The sequence below is a fragment of the Polypterus senegalus genome, chromosome 9 (genome assembly GCF_016835505.1).
Source record: "Polypterus senegalus isolate Bchr_013 chromosome 9, ASM1683550v1, whole genome shotgun sequence".
NCBI classification, from domain to species: domain Eukaryota; kingdom Metazoa; phylum Chordata; class Cladistia; order Polypteriformes; family Polypteridae; genus Polypterus; species Polypterus senegalus.
Window position 1 is genome coordinate 110,726,949 of NC_053162.1, and position 27,384 is coordinate 110,754,332.

Sequence of the window (27,384 nt, forward strand, 5' to 3'; positions counted from 1 at the left end):
TGTTTTTCTGTGTTAACCTCATATTTTTTCAGACTTCTTCTCAAACTAAGGTGGTGCGAGGGTAAAATGAATCGGGATGCGCTGATCAATGTAATCCGTGTACCAGGAAATCATGCATTGACAAAGCTCCCTTTGCATGTAATGCAAAGTGTGATTAAATGCATTATTTTTAGCGCTTATGGAGCACATGCATCGAAGCTTCTCAGCTGTGCTTGTGCTAAGAAAAGGAAAGATTTTAAAAATAACGTAACACGATTGTCAATGTGACCTTTTGTAAGTAGTGCCTGGAGGATTCAGTGTGGAGAAACTCGAGAGATAGCGTGTGTATTAACTTGTGGATTTTTCTGTGAGTATTTGGTGGCAGTCTGACGAAGTTGCTTCGGAAGACGGCATTAGCCGCGGAGCTCAGCTCAGAGCAAAATGAGGTGGGAGGGGAGATGATGACGTGACTCCCCCACCCGCCTTAACTGTCAATCCCCCACAAACACAGTCTCTCGGAATTTGCATAAGCACACCCCTTCACCTACAATTTTAACTTAGTTACAAAGTGGTCAAAACTCTCGTTTATATCCTGTGTCCTCTCATTAAACTTGTATCCCGCATTACCTGTGGGCATGTGAAACGCCAGCGGTAGCCTGTCTATGAACTTAATTTAAAGTTTAGGTTTACACCTTTCTTTCTTTCCGAGGCAGCAACACTCATGAATATGGTAGTATATGTCACTCGCTCGCTTCTTATTGTTTTTCGCTGCCTTCTCAATTATATAATGCATGTTTTCTTAAGCGCTTTTGCAGGTCTTCCTTGTTTTATACGCACTGCGTTGACAATCAGTTCACGTGATTACGTGGGAGGCGTGATGATGTCACACGAAACTCCGCCCCACGTCATTCCAGCTCAACTCCATTACAGTTAATGGAGAAAAATACCTTCCAGTTATGACCATTAGGCATAGAATTTCGAAATGAAACTTGCCCAACTTTTGTAAGTAAGCTGTAAGGAATGAGCCTGCCAAATTTCAGCCTTCTATCTACACGGGAAGTTGGAGAATTAGTGATGAGTCAGTGAGTGAGTGAGTGAGTCAGTGAGTGAGGGCTTTGCCTTTTATTAGTATAGATTTACACGGCCAGGTGTCTATCTGTTGAAAAGGTGATCTCTGCATCTCCAGTAAATATTAAACAGCCGTCCTTTCTCTATTTAGATCCGAATATTGTTGCGGCCAGACCTTGAGTTGCCCAGATAAGGGATGGTCCTAAACTCCCTTAAAAGAGATGAAAAATGACATAAGCAGCTTCAAAGTGCCTTTCTTTACCCCGAGAAGGACCTCAAAAGAATTCCTCAGCGGCGTGGGAGTCATCCTATGAGTTGCACAGCTCAAGCATGCAATCACCCCTGCCGGAACCTAAACTTCACTTTAAAAATGAAGTACAGCTCATGACTTTATGGTCTCAAGGGGGATGGGTGCTCGAAACGACCAGAGAGAGAGCGCTTGGCACGCGGCAGTTAGGGGTGTGGGGGTGGGTTTTACCAGCCCCGTGCCAGCGTTCTTGAAGCTTCAGGAGCTGGCACGCACGTAGACTTTCCTTTCTGTATGTAGAGAGAGAGCAGGGCCTGTTCGCAGGGGGGTCTGTTAAAAGCTGACTGAGAAATGCTGACATTTGGTCTTTCTCTCTGGGAAATTCTCTCTAGGCTTGACCCACGGGGACCGAAACAGGGTGCTTTCGCACTGGCTGGCTCAGACTGTGTCTTCCAGCTGACAGTTTGTTGTCTGTGTGAGGGACAAAAAAGCAGCTTGACTTAGAGAGGCCAAGATGAGATAGATATTTTAATTTCGTGAACGTGCTGGGACTGGTGCAGGACGACTTTGGGCGTGTCTGATCTGGTCAGGACACGTCCCGGGCATGTCTGGGCTTGTGCTAGACAAAGGGCGTGTGGCCGAGGCAGCCCCCGGGCATGTCTGAGCTAGTCAGGACAGGCCCCGGGCATGTCTGAGCTTGTCGAGGTAAAGGCTGTCACTTGCCCGGGCTTGTCTTTCGGGAGAGGGTGGCGGTGAGGAGTTCAAGGAGGGGGTAGACATCCATCAAACTGCCCTTGACAGTTTCCTGGGCAGGCAGGTGGGTGTGGGGTGGGAGTGGGTTCAAACAGGGGGCAGACATCCATCAAACTGCCCTTGACAGTTTCCTGAACCAATCAGGGGCCAGGGGAGGGTTCAAGGAGGGGACAGACATCCATCAAAGTCCCCTTGACAGAAAGGAGAACCAATCAGGGGCTGGGGTGGGTTCAAGGAGGGGACAGACATCCATCAAAGTCCCCTTGACAGAAAGAAGAACCAATCAGGGGCCGGGGGAGGCTTCAAGGCAGAGTCTGGGCGGGGACAGGGGGCCCTTCAACCAACCGCCGCCGGGGGGCAGTGCCAAAGGGGGAGGAGATAGGTCACGTGAGGGTCCGGGACTTTCCGGAGTGACGTCATCGGGGCGGGCGGCGGACTTCCGGTCTTGCGTCAGCGGGGCGGGACTTCCGGTATGACGCCATAGGGGTGGGGCTTAAAGGTCATTAATCATTTTAATCGACAGCTCTAATTGCGATTTTGACAGAAGCCGCCTGCCTATAACTACTCTTTTTATTGAACAAATTTTGCAAACAATTTAAGCTATAATTTTGACAACATATTTTTAACCATCCAAAGAGGCATGTACACTTAGTAAATATCCAGAGGTACTTGTCAAAAGTTGTATTGCACTGAACATGAAACATGAAACGGAATAAATAGTAAATGTTTTTTGTAAACCAACTACACTCTCTGTTAATGTTAACAATCTGTCTACTGACACGTTAAAGTGACTTTTTAAACAACTTTACCATCATTAAACAACAGATTTGTGGCAGATGAAATTTAATATAAATGAATTTAAACTAATAAATAATAACAATACAGTAAATAACAGTGTAACTTCCAATAATAATACTATTACTTCCAAGACTTCAAGCCTAGGTACATTACACAGTCTTTACCAAATAAAATAAAATAAAAGAAGTTCAACTTGGTGATGACATCTTTTCCAACTGGACCATCATTTAGGCAAATTGCATTAATATGGAACTTGCTTCAAGCTAAGCCAGCAGGAATGCATGGTGGACTGGCTGCCTGGCTGTCTTTGTGTGACAGGTGCACATTGGGTGACCGTTGCAGTGAAACGCAATATGGTTTGTACCTCGTGTCATCGTAAGTGTTGCTCTTCCCAGGCGAATGTTGCCACAGGTGCATCAGCTACAGGAATGTGTTCAGCACCACGATCAGCTGGGGATCAATCAGTTGATCCCGGTACCTCACTTTTTTTTTTTGATTTTAGAAGCTGTTTGCTCTTCGCTTCTCGCACACGCGCAGGGAATCAAGGTCAAATCAACAAAGCTGACTTTTCTTCTAGCAAAAGCGTATCAAAAAGTAATGTAACAACAAGATCACTGATCTCTATTGATCGCTAGCCTAGACTGAGGCATCTCACAACGTGGAAGTTTCAGGCCACATATCGTACTGCATTGATCAGCCCACAGAAACGTTTGCTTGCTTCGCCAACTTGAAAATTTATATTTTGCATAAGTTTATATAAATTATCGTCTCACTTTCGACATCGTAATTTCAAAAAAACTAAGTTGAACCATCATAAATAAGGAATAACCTGTACTGACTGATAATAGAGATAACAGAAAACTGATTACACACACATTCATTGTACATTTCTTATTACTATGGTATGTTTTTACTACCATTACTAAAAATAGTTATTATTTTAATAACTATTATACACACATAGCTGTGTGAAGCCTGTGTCTGAAGCATGTTTGCGGCCTCCGGCGACAACTTTAGCTCGACAGCATTTGCATTAGATAGTTGTTTGGTCCACATCCTTCCTTTTAAAACCAAAGTATCTCCAGACAACAGACACAGCTCCTTTTCTCGCAAAAAAGTCCTTCTGTGTCATCATGTTCAACTTTAGCGTCTGCTACAGCTTCAGTTTTGAAATGTTCTCTGTCCATTTTCACCACTCAGTACCTCCACTAACACATGTACTCTGTTGTATGCATGTTTAGCGGTGTAGCAGTGAAAATGGTCCTCCGAAACAGTTTCCCGCTGCACCACGTTCCAAAACGTTCTTTAGACTATTTAAATCGGTGTTGTGGTATAAGAAAAATTCATATCATAACAAAAATAAAAAACGTTTTTTGGTATGAACTGGTATACCTCCCAGCACTACATGGAATTCTCCAAGATGAGCTGGTTGGGGAGGTGCTGGTGCTAGGGAAGTGAAATAGGAAGTGAATAGTACCAATATGAGCCAAACCAAGGCAGTTTTGCACAAAATAAACTGAGAAAATTAAGTTAGTTGTCTGAATAATTTGAACAAGGCAAGGTGTGATGAAAAGCCTGGCACTGTCAGGAGCAGGTGATGGACCCTCATTTGCTAGTGTTAGCCATGGCACAATGGTAGAATGGTATTGATTAAGTAACAAATTTTCATTATAATAAAAACCTGTTTGTACATTCCCTTAAACAATCATACGAGGTGTGGCAGAAAAGTAATGAGACTGGCAACACTGCAAGCGATCTGGCAACGCTGCGCTGTTGTACTTGATAGAGCACGTGTATCAGTACCCTCCCATAGCTCAGTGCGAGTTTCAACTCCTTCCGTTAACTACGTGATTTTTGTGACTGCTATTAGCGAAGTTTGTTTTTGGTTGTGCGTCACAAAAGGGGAATCATCCACAAAGAATTTGTTCCTCCAGGACAAACTGTCAACCAAGTTTTTATAAAGGCGTCCTTGAAAGACTCAGAAAAGGGTCATTCGCGTGAGACCAGACATTGCAGACAAATGGATGCTCCATCATGACAACGCCCCATATCACACTGCCCTCTCCATAACAGAATTTTTGACCTCAAAAGGCATTCCTGTGGTTCCCCAGCCCCCTTATTCACACTCCTTTTTCCTAAACTGAAAAATGTCCTCAAAGGACGTCATTTCGGGACTTTAGAAAACATCCAAAAGAGTGTAACGGACATGCTGAAGACCATACCGGTTAAAGACTTCCAGCGCTGCTACCAACAGTGGGAACAACGTCTCCATCGGTGTGTAGCTGCCCAAGGGAACTACTTTGAAGGGGATAACATTGATGTTTGAAAAAATAAAAACTTTGGTAAATAAAAAATCAGTCTCATTACTTTTCTGCCACACCTCGTATATTGATACACATCTTCTAAACCAGTGTTTCCCAAACTTGGTCCTGAGGACCCCCTGTAGCTTCAGGTTTGTGTTCCAACCGGATTCCTAATCAGAGACGACACCTGATAACACTGATCTCATTTAATTAGCTGGTGTTTTTTTTTTCTTTTATTCAACATTCAGAAAAGCAAATGATCACCATGATTTTTACATTTATAAGACATTTAGAAATATCTCTGCTTTTGCTATAGATATAAATGCTTAACTGTTTTGTTGATTTCATTATACTTTGCCCTTTCTCTGTGCAGTTTTTTCCCCTTCGTTGTATCTTAATAATGACAATTTAAAACAAGCAGATCAAACACCCAGGCAAACAACACTGAATAATTAAAGGCTGCAACTACTTTAGAGTCAGACCCACTAATTAGTAAATAATGGATTAATTAAACAATTAGAACACCTAGAAAAGTAGAATGAAAATCAAGATGAAAATACTGTTAAAAAGAAAAAAAATACATTATTCCTATATAACTGCTAGGTACATTTTAATATATATATATATATATATATATATTTTTAGCAAACTTAGTTTTCTAATTTCTATATTGTTCCCTAAACACAGAACTTGGGAAATATCAATTCACTTAATTAGCCCAGAGTTCAATTAAAAACTGGTTGGAACAAATACCTGCAGCCACATGGGGTCCCCCAGACCAAGTTTGGGAAACACTGTTCTAAAATATACATTTTTTTTAACAGGGAGCAGTTTCAGGAACAGGCTAAACTTGTTTTAGAAGAAAACCAGCTGTTAATGGAGCAGCTTGAACTTCAACAAACAAAAACAAAAGAGGTTAACAGCAAACATGTGTGGGAAGGTAAGTATTTACACACAGAATGTATAACTTTTCTCCTTAATTGATTGTATGTGTATTAATAACTTTTTTGGTCATGCTATTAACACTAGAATCCCTGATGCCTACGAAAAAACTTGTAGTCCCGGCCCACCTTAAATCCTTTTGCACCTCTCCATCAGTGTCTTTTGTGTTGAAAATTCATCGATCAGCACAAACTGCAGGCAGCCTGCTCTCCCATCCCCAGCCTTGATGGACCTCAGCTCGGGGAAAAAGTTTTACTCAGCAAAAGCCAAAGCTCCTTATCTGTGTGTGAGCTTCATGGAGTTGTATAGGGTAAATAATACAGTATATCGTTATTTGGAATACATGCATTTCATGTGTTTTCCGTGTCTACAAAAATCTGGGTAAGTGTAGGATGAAAAGAAATGCCAGGCAAGAAATGCTGAACGCATACCTAAACCAGAAGCTAGTTCCATGTTATACTAATAATGACGTGAAGTGTATAATGTGTAAAGAGGTCCAAATATCAAATAAACACATGCACTTTTGTTATGAATATAACCAAAGAGGAAAAAAAGCATTTGATTTACATGTTGCTTTCAATGAGTTAAAAACCCAAGCTCAAATGTCAATTGAGAGGAAGCTGAGAAGTTGACAGTTAAGAACTGTTGCTTTATACCTCAAAGATACCAGGTTCAAGACCAGGCACTCTGCGTTTTGAAGAGTGAGCTGCTATTATAATTATTATTATTATTATTATTATTATTATTACTGTAATATAGCAAAAATGTACATTTGAATTGAGTCTGTAACACCCGGTGGAAATTTTGGCTAGTTGTAAAAGTTAGCACTTATTTTTTTTATTATTCAGTTTTATTCTCTAAGTGATGTTCACATGGTACAACAAACTTGACCCTCCATCTCTGAGTTGATGGCATTTATGTCCATTCTTTTCACAAGAGCAGTGCTATAGCTGATGCCTGCTCAGAACTATTTCTTGTACAAGCAATCAAACATACAATGTCCCTTGATCGTTATCAGACTGAAAAAAGGCAGGACCGTAACAACATGCAGGTTCTTCACAGCGCTTTCACAGGCTAATAGGCTGCTGCACTCTGCTTGGCACCATAAGTAAAATGGGACTTCCACCTGCAGCTAAAGTCACTTCAGTACGTGAGCAATTTACCACACTGCTGTTTTGATCTGGCATGATGATGGTGTGTGCACCCAAAAAAAGAAGTCTGACTGCATTCTTGTAATATTGCTCACGTACTGACATATTAGCTTGGCAATGACAGATCTAAACACTAGCATAGAGAGTCTCTCGCCTACTACAGAGTCTGTAACTGCAGGTGGAAGCTGCCGCCGCACTTTTCGTGGCATACAACATATACTTTGTCAGCATGCCAGTGTCGCTCAAACACAGGAAGCTCTGCAGTCTACTTTTGACTTTATGCTGTAGGAAGAGAAGTAAACAAATCAGGATAAACAGGAAAATAACACTCAATGTGACTTTTATATAAGTAACCCACTGTTTTGTCTTGGTAGAGTAATATATATTGCTTTACTTTCCCCTATTGTATTATTAATACGTAGCCTTAGAATGCCTAATCTCACAGACTTACCACTGTTTATAAGGTACTAGCAGAATACCCGCGCTTCGCAGCGGAGAAGTAGTGTGTTAAAGAAGGTACGAAAAAGAAAAGGAAAAATTTAAAAAATAACGTAACATGGTTGTTAATGTAATTGTTTTGTCATTGATATGAGTGTTGTTCTCATATCCATCTATATATATTAGGGGTGTGACGAGACGCTTTTCCCACGAGACGAGACGAGACACGAGACTGGGTTCACGAGAACGAGACGAGACTTTTAGAGACTTTTTTTAAAGAAATCTTTAATGTTTAAATATATAGCAAAAATAGCCTTTTATTTAACTGAAAAACACAAAATGCAAAAAATGCATGTCCATTTTGAAATCAACTTTTTGAAATAAAACTTCTATTTTGATGAATGATATGCAGTAATAAAATGTAAACACTGCAAAACATTTTGCCACAAACTGATAGGCAATTAATTGCACAATAAAATTAAATAGTATAAACAAAAATAATTAATAAACAACACAAATATCCTTTTACGTGCAATTAACCATAATTAGTGTAACTATCAAAGTAGTGCTGTCTTAAAACTCAGAGTGCAAAACAATGAACAAAATTTTCTTAAGCATGGAAAAAGAGCTAAGACCTAGGTAATGAGGTAATGACCTATACAGAACAGCCTAAGATATGGTCATGTTCTTTTTTAAGAATATAAGCATGTCTACATTTTCTGGCAGCAATTGTGACCTCTGGGCAGTAACTATGTCTCCTGCAGTTGAAAAAACACGCTCACTTGGAACAGAGGTCGCAGGAATGGAAAGATATTCTTTGACAAGTGGAGACAGCAAAGGATATTTGGAGCTGTTTTCTCTCCACCATGTCAGAGGGCAGCAACTAAGTGGGATAGATGCCTCTCTTCTGTAAAGTTCAGTTTCCCTCTCAATTCCTTTGCTGGGCTGTTCTGTCTTGAGAAAGAGTCCCCTAGCAGATCCTCAAGTGCTGTCTTCTTGGAAGCAGGTTCCTCTTCTGACTCAGCTCTGCCTTCAGCTTCAAGAGCCCCCTCGCCCCCATGTGTGGAACAATGAACTGATGCCTCTTCCTTGCGCTCCATTCTCTTCTCATCTGTGGGCTTCAAGCAGCAGAAACACTGGCTTTAACATTAGCAAGCAGCAAAGCAGTCCCCCTCTCTCTTTTAACACAAATACACTCACTCTGATGCTCTCATGTTTACAACCCACACACACACACACACACACAAATACAGCATAAACCTATTAAATCAATTAAAATTTAGTACTGGAAACATAAATCTTCTAGGGGAAAAAAATCAAGTCAATGATACCTGGTTTTGCTGCAACTGTTCCACCCTTTTCTGTATCCTCTGAAAGACTGCCTCACGCTGATTGCAGTCTAGCTGCGGTAGAGACTGGAATCTTGGGTCCAGCGCAGTGCTCTCCAGCAGGTAGTTGTATACATCCCCACTGTATCTGCCTGAAATATTGCTGAGAATTGCTCTCTTTGTGTCGGCCACAGTAGGGGAATCACTGTCATTTGGTGCCATGTTTTGTTCTATCATGTTCTTCAGTGGCACGATGAGTGACACTGTGGGCCTCTTCTCTTCACACAAGACAGAGGTAGCTGTCTTTAAAGGATTCAGCAGCTTCACAAGAAATTCGGCATTGACAATGTCGCAGGTATCCAGTGTGTCAATGTTTCGGGATTTTGTCTTATTTCTGGACTGGTGAGCGTTGCTGCTATAGCAGTCTGCTGCTCCAGGTAACGAACCAGCATATCAATGATGAATTCCATCGGCGTGGTGACGTCCATTATTAATTTGTGCGGTGGCAGTTGTAGCAGCTTCTGCTTAGACGTCAGTACCGCGGCAGCTGTCGAACTCCGGTGAAAAAAAGCAGTTACCGTCTCACCCGCCCGAGCAAGCGGCGACAGCGCGCAACACTGAGGCCAGCCTGTGTAGCGAGATTTATTGTGTCGTGAAGCATTTGATGTGCGCTCAAATCCTGCCTCGCACAGCCACATCCATATTACGCGCATTGTCTGTTACAATAGCGATGCAATGGTTTGGCTTTTAAGACCCACTGTGTGACAGCTTCTAGTAAAACTTCAGCGGCGTTTGCCCCTGTGTGTGATTCAAAAGTGGGCGTCTGCAGTACAAAATGTACCATTTCCCAATTACTGTTGATAATGTGGGCTGTAATTGTGATATAGCTCTGTGTACACCTAGAAGTCCAACCGTCAGTAGTTATGGCGATGGTTTCTGCCTCTTTCAGAGCCTGTACAACGTTTACCTTGCACTCTTTGTACAGGGTCGGGACCACCGTGTTGAGTAAAATGTGCACGTGGGGGATGGCATACTTTGGTTCCAGTGTGTGGATGAGTCGCGAAATCCCAGATTTTCCACCACAGAAAATGGTCTCATATCGGCTGCAATGAAAACGCCGATGTCTCTTGTTATTGCCGTGGCTCTTGCATTGGATGGTGGAAGTTTAGCTGCAAAGGCATTTGTTATGGTTGTTTGCCCTTTTATGCGAACTGAATTGCTTTCCATTTTCTTCACAGGCGCAGCTTTTAGTAACGAGCTGTGGTTGTTTTCTAAATGCTTTTGCATAGTGGTTGTGTTAGCAGAGGTGTACGGTATTAATTTCTTACAGTGTTTGCAAATTGTCTTTGTCTTGTCTGTCATTTTTTCGCCATTTCTTATTTCCACACGAATGATTTAAATGTCGCGGGCGCATCTTCTATCCTTACTTCTTCCTCACGCTCCATCATGCCAATAACGCAAGGATATCGTCACGTTCTCGCGAGACCAGACGCATCTCGCCAGACAAATCTGATCTCGCGAGATCTCGTACCACGAGATCTCGTCACACTCCTAATATATATATATCTCTATCTATCTATATATATATATATATATACTCGCGCTTGGCAGCGGAGAAGTAGTGTGTTAAAGAAGGAAAGAGAAAGAAAAGGAAACATTTTGAAAATAACGTAACATGATTGTCAATGTAATTGTTTTGTCACTGTTATGAGTGTCTGTGATATATATATATATATATATATATATATATATATATATATATATATATATATATAGCAAAATCCCCTCGCAGCGATGTCATGTGTTTAAGAAGTTATGAAAAGAAAAGGAAACATTTTAAAATAATGTAACATGATTGTCAAAGTAATTGTTTTGTGTATTTGGCGGCAGCGCACGAAGTTGTTTTCGATAGCTGCATCAGAAAATGTACCACGACGTCTGACACGCCTCCTTTTTACTGTTTTCTCAAAGCTTGGATTGCTGCTGTCATATATATATACACACACACACACACACACACATATATATATATATATATATATATATATATATATATATATATATCTCTATAATAATAAAAGGCAAAGCCCTCACTCACTCACTCACTCATCACTAATTCTCCAACTTCCCGTGTGGGTGGAAGGCTGAAATTTGGTAGGTTCATTCCTTACAGCTTCCTTACAAAAGTTGGGCAGGTTTTATATCGAAATTCTACGCGTAATGGTCATAACTGGAAGCTGTTTTTCTCCATTTACTGTAATGGAGATGAGCTTGAACGCCGTGGGGCGGAGTTTCGTGTGACATCATCACGCCTCCCACGTAATCACGCAGTACGTAGAAAATCAGGAAGACCTCCAAAAAGCACTGAAGAAAACATGCATTATATAATTGAGAAGGCAGCGAAACAATAAGAAGCGAGCGAGTGACATATACAACTATATTGATGAGTTCTGCTACTTCGGAAACAAAGCACGATGTAAACCTACACTTTAAATTAAGTTCATAGACAAGCTGCCGCTGGCGTTTGTAATTTAGTGCCTGCCCATATAAGGCCGTCCGTCAGCGGCAATCCAATAGCAAACTCCCACTAAATATTCACGGGTTAAGGACTGTGCTTATGGAGAGGAAGATGAGATGGTCAGGGTGGTGTTTGACACAAACTCAGCGAAACTGCGAGAGAAAGTTTTAAGTATCAGGACTAAGGTAACATTAAATACAGCCATGGACATAGCACGAGATGGCACCAGCACAACTGGAGAACTTCGCTGCATGTACACCGAAGCGGCTCACGTGAACTGACGCAGTCCACAGATAAAAGGCAACAGTTCCAAAGAGCGCTGAACAAAACCGAATTACACAATTGAAAAGGCAGCAAAAAATATGAAGCGTCTGATACATACAGGCATATTCATAAATGCTGCTACTGTGGAAACAAAGCACACGGTGGAAAAAGTCAATGTCCCACTAAAGGAAGACAGTGTAAAAAAACCTGTGCATGCAGTGTGTCAGGTCTCGGATAAAGAAGAAGACGAGCTGTTTATTGATGCAGTAAGAAACGAATCGATGAATGAAACCTGTCATCTTTACAACGATTGACAAACACGGAATGTAACTTGAACACAACACATCCTACAAATACAAACCTGATTGAAAGAAATAATGATAATCAAATCCTTGATGACAGCAACACTCACAAAACAAATACTGTATATTGACAGTCATGTTACGTTATTTTTAAAATGTTCCCTTTTCTTTTTCATAACTTCTACTTCTCCACTGCGATACGCGGGTATATATTTAAATGTATATATAAATCCCGATCTACAGTACATACTCTCGCATAGACAAGCCACACGCTGTGGCGCAATTGTAGAGTCTTCGCCTCTAATGTGGACATTCGAGGTTCGATTCCCGAGAGGGGATGTACTGAGTATGTACGCGCGCTATCCGATTCATTTTACCTTCGCATCTTCTTGGTTTGGGACGTATGAAAAATATTCGGTTAGCAGAATCATGTTACGTTATTTTTAAAATGTTTCCCTTTATTAGCACAAGCACAGCTGAGAAGCTTCGATGCATGTCCTCCATAGCGCGTAAAAAATAACGCATTTAATCACACTTTCAATTCCAAGCAAACGGGAACTTTTGTCAATGCATGATTTCCTGGTACATCCATTACACTGATGCACACATTACAGCTACAAAAATGTTAGAGTCGGAATAAAGCGCGTTCCTACGACTGATCATTTCGACTTCCGTGCGAAGCCTTGATAAAAGCATGGTTTTGTGCACACTGAAAAGCAAGCAAAATTAGATGCATTACAGAAAGCAGACTTTGTGGCTCTTACTGGGGATCATTGGACTTCCGTGACCGTTAGTAATTCTAAATACATCTAATTACAAAATGTTCAATGATCACACTGTTTTAGCCTAATGTACAAAATAATTTTGGCTAAGGTTACTCAGAGTTTAAAGATTAAGTTGGTCAAATTACCTTTTATGTTTCTGACTTATTTTTTTAAGAAGAAAACTGTACTTTATGTTGAAATTTTGGTTATTATTATTTAAAGACAATACTATTCTGAAAATCTACTTAAAAGTACTTAAACTACCACTTTATTTTTAAGTCTGCCCAATTTTAACCAGGGATGATATTTTTGTTTCTGTTTTGAATTCAAATGCAGTTTAAAGGCTTTTTTTCAGAAATTAAAACAGCTTCAGTTTACAATATTCATGTACATGTCTATTATTTGATTCTGTAAGCCCACTAAAACACTTTTAAATTAAAAAAAACATTTGTGATTTGGGGCAAATTTACGTGTGATTACATACGATTAATCAAGATTAATTCTTACACAGCCTCTAATTAATTGGATTAATTTTTTAATCGAGTCCCACCTAATATATATATATGTGGATATATATATATGTAGATTTGTATATATATGTGTATATACAGTATATATGTAGATATGTATATGTTGTATATACAGTATGTATATATATGTGTGTGTATATATAAAGTATATATATATATATATATATATATATATATATATATATTTATATATATATATGTTTGTATATGTGTCAGTGTGTGTGTGTGTGTGTGTATATATATATATATATATGCCAGCAACACTCATGACAATGACAAAACAATTACATTGTCAATCATGTTACGTTATTATTAAAATGTTTCCTTTTCTTTTTACTTCTCGCTGCCAATCACAGGTATTTTGCTATATATATATATATATATATATATATATATATATATATATATATATTTATATGTGTATATATATATATATATATATTTATATATGTATATATAAATATATATATATATATATATATGTATATATATATATATATATATATATATATATATATAAATAGATAGATATGACAACAAACCTCAATATCAATGACAAAACAATTACATTAACAATCATCTTACGTTATTTTTAAAATGTTTGCTTTTCTTTTTCATAACTTCTTTAACACACTACTTCTCCATTTAGGGTATTCTGCTAGTATATATATATATATATATATATACACATACATATCTTCATATCTATATATACATATCTACATATACACATATATATATACATACCTATCTACATCATATATACACACACATACATACATACACACACACAAATTATATATATGTGTGTATGTATGTATGTATATGTGTGTGTGTGTGTGTATATATATATATATATATATATATATATATATATATATATAATGTAGGTAGGGGTGTGTGTGTGTATATATATATATATATATATATATATATATATACACATACATACATATATATACACATATATATACTTGTGTGTATGTTTGTATGTGTCTATATGTTTGTGTATAGCTTTGGTCACTGAGTGCAAGGGAAAAATAATAAAATATAGTCTATAAGTTATTAAACAGTAAAACATTAACGTTTTAAGAAGTACAGGTACATTGAGCCCTACTGGAGTGGTTGCGGGTAAACTACATTTTAAAGACTGTGTAACACAACAGGTAAGTAACTAACAGCAGCTAAAATATATATGGATCATCTCTCGGTAGTAGATCCCTTTTGAAAGGCGCTACACGACGGCTGTGGTATAGAAATTACATTTTCTATGTGACGTTCAAATTTGTGCCTCTGGTAATGTGCCTTACCGGCATTTAAAGAAAATTAGTTTTGTGTCCTCTGCACTGTTAAGAGAGAAAGGCTTTGGTTTGGGATAAAAGGTGTAAAGAAAGGAAAGTTGCCTTTTCTTTTATATAGTATAGAGAGATGTGTTCGCTGGCGTTATGATCGCCTTTTGGGGACAGTCGCGGTGGGTCTAGTGTAGACTGGTGAGACGTCCTTGCCATTAATCAGCTGTGATGGCACTGTCAGTCCTCCACTCGTGTGCGTGTCTTCATAATCCGAGGTGATGACCTCATAATCGTATACATGCAAAAGAAAGTGTGAATCGCCTTAATATTATTTTTCCGTGGTGTAGAAAAGGGGTCCCGTGTTTGCACTTGTCTGGGCTATAGCGCAGGGGGAGGATGAAAAAAATTAAAAGTGCTCACTTTGACTTAAGGCAGAAGCGCAGTCAGCGTCTCAAAGGCGGCACAGCTATGCGCGTGCTGGCTGCTCGACTTTGCTGGGCAGGAGACCAGAGTTTTGCAGACACGTTCATGATATCAAAAGTCTCAGCGCTTTGGAGGTCATTCATATATTATATATATAGCAAAATCCCCGCGCCTCGCAGCGGAGAAGTAGTGTGTTAAAGAAGTAATGAAAAAGAAAAGGAAACATTTTAATAATAACGTAACATGATTGACATTGTCATGAGTGTTGCTGTCATATATATGCCTGCCTAAATAAGTCACCCTCGCTTTGCTCTTACTTTATTTACCGTTCATTTAATCATGGCTATTGGCGGAAAAATTATAAAATGGAAGGAGGATGGCTTTACCAAAACAATTATTGATGGCGAATCGATTATTCATAAAGCTTGAATTGGTGATGTTTTTCTGTGTTAACCTCATATTTTTTCAGACTTCTTCTCAAACTAAGGTGGTGCGAGGGTAAAATGAATCGGGATCGCTGATCAATGTAATCCGTGTACCAGGAAATCATGCATTGACAAAAGCTCCCTTTGCTTGTAATGCAAAGTGTGATTAAATGCATTATTTTTTAACGCGTTATGGAGCACATGCATCGAAGTTTCTCAGCTGTGCTTGTGCTAAGAAAAGGAAAGATTTTAAAAATAGCGTAACACGATTGTCAATGTGACCTTTTGTAAGTAGTGCCTGGAGGATTCAGTGTGGAGAAACTCGAGAGATAGCGTGTGTATTAACTTGTGGATTTTTCTGTGAGTATTTGGTGGCAGTCTGACAAGTTGCTTGGAAGACGGCATTAGCTGAGCTCAGCTCAGACCGAAATTAGATGAATGGGAGGGAGATGATGGCGTGACTCCCCACCCGCCTTAACTGTCAATCCCCACAAACACAGTCTCTCGGAATTTGCATAAGCACACCCCTTCACCTACAATTTTAACTTAGTTACAAAGTGATCAAAACTCGTTTATATCCTCGTCCCTCTCATTAAACTTGTATCCCGCATTACCTGTGGGCATGTGAAACGCCAGCGGTAGCCTGTCTATGAACTTAATTTAAAGTTTAGGTTTACACCTTTCTTTCTTTCCGAGGCAGCAACACTCATGAATATGGTAGTATATGTCACTCGCTCGCTTCTTATTGTTTTTCGCTGCCTTCTCAATTATATAATGCATGTTTTCTTAAGCGCTTTTTGGAGGTCTTCCTGGTTTTCTACGCACTGCGTTGACAATCAGTTCACGTGATTACGTGGGATGCGTGATGATGTCACACGAAACTCCGCCCCCCCACGTCATTCCAGCTCAACTCCATTACAGTTAATGGAGAAAAATACCTTCCAGTTATGACCATTAGGCGTAGAATTTCGAAATGAAACCTGCCCAACTTTTGTAAGTAAGCTGTAAGGAATGAGCCTGCCAAATTTCAGCCTTCTACCTACACGAGAAGTTGGAGAATTAGTGATGAGTCAGTGAGTGAGTGAGTGAGTCAGTGAGTCAGTGAGTGAGTGAGTGAGTGAGTGAGGGCTTTGCCTTTTATTAGTATATATATATACACACACACATATATCTACATATATATATATATATATATATATATATATATATATATATATATATATACACACACATATATCTACATATATATATATATACTGTATATAGCAAAATCCCCGCGCTTCACAGCGACGAAGTGCTGCTTTTAAATTTTTATTAAGAAGAAAAGAAAACCTTTTTAAACTGAGGGAAAATATACCAATAACTATCTGTTAAGGATATCTTTGCATACCACGTTGTCAGTTCAGCACTCCAGTTGTAATATGACCAAGCTGTGCACTGAGATTACTTTTGAGAATGCAACGTATAGTTTTGTCCAGGAGAAAAGCAATGTTGCCTCAAATCAATGGCAACCTTTTGTAGGGTTTGTCCCTGAGACTTATTAATTGTCATCGCAAAGCAGAGCCTTACTGGAAATTTGAGGCATTTGAATTGAAATGGGAGATCAGAGGGTATAACGGTGATGTGAGGAATACATTCAGAGTGTGGCGCTCTGCTGTTTTTTTGTGAAGCAGCCTTTACACAGCTTCACCACTGTTTTATAAATGAACGACACATAAAGCCATCCTTTTTCCTTGCTTTGCCAAGGAAGCTGCCTTTTTATGTAATCCACGGGTTCTCCGCTGTTTTATTGTTCGTTTATTATGATTATTATAGTTCTCTTTATATATCACGTTGTTAGTTCAGCACTCTGGTTGTAATATGACGAATCTGCACAAGCTCACTCTTGAGAATGCAACGTATAGTTGCCCAGGAGAAAAGCAATCTTACTTGAAATCAATGGCAATTTTCTGTAGGGTCTGTCCCTGAGACTTATTAATTCTCATCGCGAAGCAGAGCCTTACTGGAAATTGGAGGAATCTGAATTGAAATGGGAGATCAGAGGGTGTAACGGGGATGCGAGGAATACATTGAGTGTGGAGAAACTCTAGAGACAGCGTGTTTATTAACTTGTGGATTTTTCTGTGAGTATTTGGTGGCAGTGTGACAAAGTTGCTTCCGCAAGACCGCGTTAGCTGTGGAGCTCAGCTCGGAGCATATTCTCTTCCCACCTTGTCAATTGTGTAATGCGTTTTTTGAACAGGTTTGATGCATGGAAGTCAGTTCACGTGAGCTGCCCTCTTGTGTGATGTTGCGATGTCTAAGGCTTTATTTAATGTTAGCTAAGACCCGGCACTTAAAAGTTTCTCGCTACAGCAATTTTAACTCCATTACAAAGTGATCCAAAGTCTCGTTTATACCTCGTGTCTTCTCATTAAACTCGTATCTGGCGAATAAAGTATTAGGCGTTTTTCTTCAGCGCTCTTTGGGAGATCTTCCTTCTTTTCTACGTACTGCGGTCACAGTCAGTTCACGTGATTGCGTGGGAGGCGTGATGATGTCACATGCAGCTCCGCCTCCCACAGCCATCGAACTAAAGTCCATTACAGTATATGGTGAAAAATAGGTTCCAGTTATGACCATCACGCGTAGAATTTCGAAATGAAACCTGCCCAACTTTTGTAAGTAAGCTGTAAGGAATGAGCCTGCCAAATTTCAGCCTTCTACCTACACGGGAAGTTGGAGAATTAGTGATGAGTGAGTGAGGGCTTTGCCTTTTATTAGTATAGATTAATTAATATAATTACAAATTATACAGCCCACACTAAATTTCTGATACATCTCAAACGTGATTTAAAAGGGAACTGCTGCATATTATTTAACTATGTGTGATTTTTAAACGGCTGATAGTGAACTAGTAGTTATCTCACGCTTTACAAGCTAATCTTTAAAAATCCCTTAACTTTAAAAGATCAATCCGTCATGGACAGAGGGTCTGCGCGGTCTCGAGCCCGCTCCCTCATGGGGGTAGGGGAGCTTACACACAGCTGTTTACAAGCAGGGGACTGGTGCTCGAGGCGCACAACTGGGTGAAGGCGATCGCGCTCAGTGCTGCAGCAGGGGCTGGCTCAGCCCGTGTCTGTGCTCTGAGAGAGAAAGAGAGCAGGCATACTGAGAAATGCTCGCAGGGGCTGCTAAAAGTGGGGCTGCTTGTCTTTCTGTGAGATGGGAAGCTTGAATCACTGCTAAAGCTGTTTTTACTGCAGAGTCAGTCTGTGAGATGGAAAAAGGCTGGACCTGTAAGTGATAAAGCAAAGATTAGATAGATATTTTAATCTTGTGTTAATTTTAAAATCATAGATAGAGGTGAAGAAGATGCTCCGCTTATTAATACACCACTTTCAGAAGGGTCTGGGAAGTGGAGGGGTCCAACAACAGGTGCTGCCTGACCAGGGGCCGAGGCAGACGCAGGCCCTTCATGCATGGATGGACATGTAAGGAAGGCTGGCAGGGTATGGATAGGAATGTGCCTGGACTTGTCGAGGCTCCGGCAGCAACATGCCTGGACTTGTTTTCTGGGCTTGTGCTCGGGAGAGGGGGGCTGGGAAGTGATTGGGGTGATGGTGGGTTCAAGGAGGGGGCAGACATCCATCAAACTGCTCTTGTCAAAAAGGAGTGCCAAACAAGTGGGTTCAAGGATGGGGCAGACATCCATCAAAATGCCCTTGACAGTTTGCTTAACCAGTCAGGTAGAGGGGGTGGGATTAAGGTGGAGTCTGGAAGGGGACAGGTTGTCATTCAGTCCACTGCCAGAGGGCTGGGCCAGTATTCACATCCACCAATCACATGGAGGGGTGGGGTCAGTATGCAAATCCACCAATCGGCAGAAAGGGGTGGGGCTTAAAGTCATTAATCATTTTGATTGACCTTGCTTATACTACTGCTTGACATAAGGGTCTGCTTTAAATCACGAAATGCAGGGGCTGCCTTATCAGTCAATACCACATTGTTCAAGGCCAACTTCTTTGTCAAATCAGTGAAGGGTGCCGCTTTCACAGAAAATCTGGGTACAATTCTGCAGTAGTAGCCCAGGACTTCCTGCTTGGTTCTCGGATGGGACCATTTTAATATGGCATCCACTTTGAAACAGTGTGGCTTCACTGTACACCAGTCCACCAGTTAGCCTAAATATTTGGCTTCATACAATCCAAAGAAGCATTTTTTTAAGTATATTTTAATTTTATAGAATTCTTAAAAATCAAATAACACTTCATACACATAACTTGAGTTTTACAAAACTTCTAGTTGCAGCATGTGCTTGATCTCAAGTTCCATTTTTGCTCTTTTTGCCTCAGGAAGGTGATACGGGCATTCTTGAAGTGTAACCCCAGGTTCTTTCACAATATAATGCTCAATAAGAAAGGTCCTTCCAGGTGTTTCATTCAATACCTCCAAAACAGACTGGATTACTGCTTTCAGCTACCATCTTTGTTTGGGACTCAAATCTGCACTGAAGTTAAGGTCATTTTTGTGTGCAAAGATCCCTGTCCTTTCACAGCTTCTGCAGGTTTACGCGACAGACCCACTCATTCGGTCGACGATTGAGTTGTTCCACCAAATAGTCAACGAGTCCTTTCCTCTCAACTTCATAAGGGCCTTGCCAGTCAGCTAGCAATTTAGATTGTGAAGTAGGGACAAAGACCATGACACAATCCCTCGGGGAGATCTCCTGGAGAGACGTGCCCCAATCATAACTTCGGGCCTGTGGTGCTTGCGCGTCTTCCATGTGTCAGTCTTTCCAGATCTATCACATAATTATGCAATATAGTCTAATATATTTCTAGAAGGGAGAGCCTCTTCCTCCTATCCTTTTTTAAAAATATCCAGTACGCTCTGGGGTTGTCGTCCGTACAATAATTCAAAAGTAGAGAAGCCTGTAGAGGCTTGTGGGACTTCCCAATATGCAAAAACGTTGAGGTGGAGGAGCTGATCCCAGTTCCTTCCATCCTCAATGACCATCTTGCAAAACATTTGTTTGAAAGTCTGATTAAACCTCTCCACTAGACCGTCACTTTGAGGATGATACACTGTGGCCTTTAGATGCTCTGTTTTAAATTACTTGGCCGTTTCCTTGAATGTGTTCGAGGTGAAAGGTGTCCCTTGGTCAGTCAGGACTTCTTTAGGGATGCTGACTTGCACAAAGACTCCTAACAACTCCTGTGTGATGACTTTAGAAGTAGCTGAGCACAACAGAACAGCTTTGGGAAACTGGGTAGCGTAATCAACTAGGACTAGAATATATTTATGTCATCTAACTGAGGGTTCGAGGGGTCTTACTAAGTCGACCCCAGTACTTTCAAATGGGACATCAATAGGGGAGTGGGAACTAGAGGAGCAAAGTCCCTCCTAGGAATTTGACGCAACTGACACTCCAGGCAGGAGCGATGAACCTCCTCATGTGGCAGACCTGTACCAGCAGGTTTCTCCGTGGATGCAGGTTAGACTCTTAGTCATTGTTGTGGTAACACATACTGTATCTGTGAGCCACAATGGAAGTGTTGCTGCCAGAGTCAAATAATGCTGTGGTTTTAAATCCATTAATAATTTCCATTCCTGTATGTGGAATTATCAGGGGATTCATAAGTTCACAACACCCTTTCTTCCCTCTCCACCTGCATTTCCTGTTGTCACCGAGCAGATGGTGCTCCCTTGGATCTGGGGATTTTGGTGCTTGCTCTGAGCGGTGACAGTTGGGCCTGTATTTCGGGACGTCTTCCGTCTGGGTTTGACTAAGGGACGGTTTTGCCCTCCTAGCCGGGAAGACCGCCTTAATAGTCTCTACAAGCTTCATAAGCTTGAGCATTTTAGAATATCTTCGTCCCCAGACCGGCTGGACAAGATGTTCAGGAAGGCTGTTTAGAAATAGATAGCAGGTGACCTGCTCCACATTCTGGCGGGTGTTATTTTCTTCTGGCCTTAGCCAGTGTCCCACCTTAGCCCATATGAAGTAAGCCTGGGTGTGGGTTAGCCACTCTGGGTGAAATTTCCACAGCTTTATTCTTTTTACCTGCTGGTCTGGGGCACCCCCACTTTTACCCAAGGGCTCTGCCTTGGTGGGGAGACTGTTACTCTCCTTTGAGAGAGCATAATAAGCCCCCTTTGCCTCCCCCATCTGGACCAGCCCAATCCTGTTGGCCCACCCCACACACTCCCCATGGTGTCTAGTTTGCCCGGTTACATGTACTGGGGATGAATCTTGCACCTGGTCTTTCTGAATCACCTGATGCTCTTCTCACTCAGAAACTTTTGTATGGTACTTTTCCGCCTGGATGTTAGTAGAGATTCTTCAGAATGTACTTCAGGTCCTGGTCCTGGTACTTCTTGGAGCCCTTCATCCTGCTGACTATGCCAGTTGTCAAATGAATAAACAAGAGTCCGAAAAAAGTTTGGGGCAGTCTCCTGTAAACTTGAAACCTGGCTGCAAAATAGTGAATTAATTGCTCAATTGTGTTAAGATTTGAATCCAGAACAGAAATGACTTGAAAGAGGTAAAGATGGTGGTTTTATGGAAAGGCAGAGGCAGTGACTTCATTGGGGTTGGAACTGGAAGTGACATCATCGGGTTTGGGACAGGAAGTGATGTCATCGTGGTCAGGCGGAATTACTCATAACTGGTCTGCAGAGGAAAAAGAGAAAGGAATAGAAAGGATTAATGCATTCCACCGCCCCCTGGTCTGGCATACTGTCATTTGATCTCTTTAGCTGCCTCCTATGCCCACATGTGTGACAACATGTATGTTTGTGCATGTGCTTACACACTCACACTTTTACTTGCACATCATTTGTATATCTCCTTTATAATTGTACTATTCTGCAAACTTGTATGAAGTTTTTCTTTTTAACTTAAGCTATTTATGTTATTTGTTTGTAATGCTGTTTTCTGTTAAAAGCAGTTCCAAATCTACCAAGTCCAATTCCTGTACATTAAGTACTGGTGAATAAAAGTGATTCTGATATTACTGTCCAATGTTTTCTATTTAGGTAGCCACCATATGTTTTTTGTGTGAATTATTAAATAGAGGATTTGTACTTAGGCCATGTGTAGCATCTGACATCTTTTGTTGTTCTCTTTTTTCCCCTAGCTTATGACAGGTCATACAATTGTGAATTGCTGCCAGTGGCTTACTTCCCCCCCCAACAACAGCCCAGAAATTAGCTGCTCTTACAGTCCCTTCAGTAAAATGCCTGCCCTGATGCTGCACCTGTTCATGGTATTGTCTAATAAGCAGTCTGACAGCATGGTGCTTACCAGGTATAATCACTGGGTGTATTTCATCTGATGAGAGGTGTACTGTCGTCAACCTGCCTCCAATCCGAAGTTGACCTTGTGAATTGACAAATGGATAAAGTCTAATTAGAGCACTTTTTTTGTTAATTTTTTTCATGACTTTACATAATTCATTACTTCTGTATAGGCTTTAACTTGGACATTGATTAGAATACAAGCTTTGGCTTGGTCAGACTGTTCCTTGCCAAAAGATTTGTTGCAGAAATTTCAGTCATGACAAGCATTATTCATGGTTGCTTGTGTAAAGTTATGAGCAATGTGTGAGACATGGACAATAGCCCTACAAAGTGATGCCATGCTGATTGCATGATGTTTGTGAGACACACGCAGTTACCTCTGGACATATTCTACATCAGATGCAGGGTCAGTGAGATCAAATACCTCTATCTGTAGCTGATTCTGTCTTGCATCCATTAGGAAAACAGGCCCAGCTTGGTTTAGATGAGTGGGAATATAATTCCATTGATTTGGTTTAGATGCTCAATGTGCTGGATTCAGTTATGGGCATAAACGTAGAACCTTCATGTTTCAATAAATATGTAGCCAAGCACTACTTTGCTGTCTGTGAAAAACCTAGTGTCATCCACTTTGGTGTCCAGTTCTTCAGAAATCATCTCTGCTATCTTGACTGCAAGGACAGCTGCACAGAGCTCTAGCCTTGGAATGGTAAGTTACGGTTTTGGAGCTAGTTTTGTCTTACGAAAGATGAAACCAACTTCAGTTTGTCCTTTGACATCTGTAACTTTAAGATAACTGCCCCAATTGCTTTAGTTGATGCATTTCAGAAGATACCAATCTCTTTCCTTTGACGAAAATGAGAGTAATGTGTAAAGTCTGGGAAATGTCAGTTGAGATGTTGAGAGGAGATGTTCAACTTCTGCCGCTTTTCACACTTCTCACTGGGAAGTAGCGCATCCCATTCACATACACTGCAGGTAAATTTTCTTAAAATACGCACTTATCTACTGTTTCATCAAACATAATACTTCTGGGGGATTTCAAAATACATATGGATAATATCAATTTTCCTATTACTAGAGACTTTATATCCTGCCTTGTTCCCACCCACTCTAAAGGACAGATCTTTGACTTGATTTGCTGTTGTGGAGTTGCACACCTTGATTGTACTACGGATGAAATCCCCATAACTGATCATTTTCTTATTTTATTCAGTGTTAAACTTGCTCTTTCCAATACTGAACTTCCCCATCTCATGTCTTTCCGTAATATAAAGAATACTAGCAAAATACCCACGCTTCGCAGCGGAGAAGTAGCATGTTAATGAAGGAAAGAAAAAGAAAAGGAAACATTTTAAAAATAACGTAACATGATTGTCAATGTACAGTAATTGTTTTGTCACTGTTATGAGTGTTGCTGTCATATATATATATGGCAAAATTCCCGCGCTTCATTGCGATGTCGTGTGTTAAAGAAGTTATGAAAAAGAAAAGGAAACATTTTAAAAATAATGTAACATGATTGTCAAAGTAATTGTTTTGTGTATTTGGCGGCAGCGTCACGAAGTTGTTTTTGTCTAGCTGCATCAGAAAATGTGCCACGACATCTGACACGCCTCCTTTTTACTGTTTTCTCACAGCTTGGATTGCTGCTGTCATAATGGGTTTGAGTCTACATATATATATATATATATATATATATATATATATATATATATATATATACATATAGCAAAATACCCTTGCTTCGCAGCGGCAAAGTACTGCATTAAAATTTTTATTAAGAAGAAAATTAAACCTTTTTAAACTGAGGGAAAATATACCAATAATTATTTGTTAAGGATCTCTTTGTATACCATGTTGTCAGTTTGGCCCTCCGGTTGTAACATGACCAAGCTGTGCGCTGAGCTTACTCTTGAGCATGCAACTTACAGTTGGCCATGTGAACAGTAATCTTGTCTCAAATCTCACAGCTTGGATTGCTGCTGTCATAATCGGTGTGAGTTTCATGGTTTGTTTCAATTACGACAGTATTTGTAGGACTTGTGTTGAAGAGACATCCAGCATCTGTCAAGCGTTGTAAGTATACAACCTGTTTCATTGATAACTTCACATCCAGCTTTTGAGAGTTTAAACATTCATAAACATCAAAGTGTCCACTACTGAAATCGTCACCTGTCAATCTAAGATGTTTAAGAGGCATTGGCGGTTTCGAAAGGTGTAAAATATTTGGCCATTTCGGTACACTTGAAAGCGACAACCGAACAATTCAGCGGCAGCCATCAACTCACATGCAGAACTATAGGTGAAGGGCTTAAGCATTTCACTCTTATAGTGCTCCTGTGTAGTATAATTATCTCCTGTACCGTCATCAGTCCACACCTCGAACCCTTCCCAGTCATTCAATACATAAGACAGAATCTTCCTCAGGATATCAAGAGTGAGCCTGATATGGCCGTGCAATATGTAACAAAGAGAATGGAAAAGGTAGGTGCCATCTCCGGGCATGGAAACTACTCGGTAAGTGACAGTTCTTTGATTGATAGTGATCATCTCGATAGACATGGTAATGGGGGTTGGAACGATAAAGGAAATGGGTACCTGAGCAATGTAAAGTAAGTCTAAAATACCTACACAATAACTATAATTGTAATAAACAAACAATAAAACAGCGGAGAAGCCGTGGATTAAACAAAAAGGCTGTAGTTATCAGTAGGGAGACGTGAATCCTGTGGCGAAGCAAGGAAGGGAATGTAGAGACCGGAGCGATGGACGGCCTTATATAGGCAGGCAGCCAACAACGTGGAAGGCGTTGGGATGGGGGACCCAACGCCACCTCACACGGTGACCGAGGTGCAGGCTATTGATGTATATATGTACGTAAGTAGGATTCAGTTAGCGTTGGGAACCCGTGTACCAAATTTCTTGAAGATGGGCCCATAAGTAACAAAGACTGTTGAAAAGTTCGATATGGCGGCTGACAGTGGCATCATACCACCGAAACAAGTACGTACATTGGTTTTGGTTAGTTCAGGAAAGCCGCCTACCAAATTTCAAGAAGATGGGGCCATAAATAAGAAAGTTCAACATGGCGGACGTTGTTGACCGTTATGAACATTATGCATAGAATTTCGAAATGAAACCTGCTTAACTTTTGTAAGTAAGCTGTAAGGAATGAGCCTGCCAAATTTCAGCCTTCTACCTACACGGGAAGTTGGAGAATTAGTGATGTTGGAAAGTTCAATATGGCGGCCGACAGTGGTGTCGTACCACCGAAATAAGTACAAAATTTCAGCCTTCTATCTATACGGGAAGTTGGAGAATTAGTGACGTTGGAAAGTTCAATATGGTGGCTGACAGTGGCGTCATACCACCGAAATAAGTAAGTACATTGGTTTCGGTTAGCACAAGGAAGCCGCCTACCAAATTTCGTGAAGATGGGGCCATGAATAAGAACGTTCAATATGGCGGACGTTGTTGACCGTTACGTGTAGAATTTCGAAATGAAACCTGCTTAACTTTTGTAAGTAAACTGTAAGGAATAAGCCTGCCAAATTTCAGCCTGCATGTTTTCTTCAGCGCTTTTTGGGCCTCTTCCTGGTTTTCTACGTACTGCGTGATTACGTGGAAGGCGTGATGATGTCACACGAAACTCCGCCCCCACGGATTTCAAGCTCATCTCCATTACAGTAAATGGAGAAAAACAGCTTCCAGTTATGACCATTACGCGTAGAATTTCGATATAAAAACCTGCCCAGCTTTTGTAAGGAAGCTGTAAGGGATAACCCTACCAAATTTCAGCCTTCTACCTACACGGGAAGTTGGAGAATTAGTGATGAGTCAGTCAGTCAGTCAGTGAGTGAGTGAGTGAGTCAGTGAGGGCTTTGCCGTTTATTAGTATAGATTAACTTTAATTTTCTTTCCTCTAGTATTGATTCCCTTATGCAGGCATGCACAACCTTTCCGCTATTGACGGCCGCACTACAGACTTTTTACTTTAATAACGGCCGCACTACAGACTTTTTACTTTAATAACGGCCGCCAGTAAGTCCAAGTAAACTTAATAATGTTTTATGATTTATGTAAAAATTTACAGATTACACATTAAAACAGAGTATGATATATCTGACAATATTCAATTTACTGGTCTACATATGTAAAAAAATGTCTACGAAACGTCATATAGGACAAAAAACCGGTACCTGCTTTTCAGATATTTCATTCTGGAAAACGCTGCTTCGCACAAATAAGTGCTTCCGAAAAGAACGAGAATGTTCCTGGCCAGTTCTCGTAGTTGTGGGTATTCTACTGCTGATTTCCACGTATCCAGCAGGTCGCTTTCTTCCGTAAACTTTTTCACAAGCTGCTCATTGTTCTTCAACTCTACTAGCTCCATTTGTAGATGTAACGGTGCACTCTCTGTCTCCACCAGATGAGGAGAAGCAACGAGTCTTATTGTTGCTGAAATCTTTTCGAAATCTTGAAAACGGTTAGCGAATTCCTGCAACAGCCCGTCTAAAGTGCCCGAAAAACGGACGGTAGGAATTTGGTCAGGCTTTACTTCTTTGCTGTCAA

The 27,384-nt window shown here is 40.5% G+C and overlaps 1 protein-coding gene across 1 annotated transcript in view; it reads left to right on the forward strand.

Moving 5' to 3' along the window:
- The window catches only part of cep89 (centrosomal protein 89), a 440,613-nt gene that overhangs the window by 207,876 nt on the left and 205,353 nt on the right, over positions 1-27,384 (forward strand). The window contains exon 11 of the mRNA XM_039762400.1: positions 5,973-6,088. Coding sequence (XP_039618334.1) covers positions 5,973-6,088 — 116 coding nt within the window. The remainder of the gene's footprint in view (positions 1-5,972; positions 6,089-27,384) is intronic.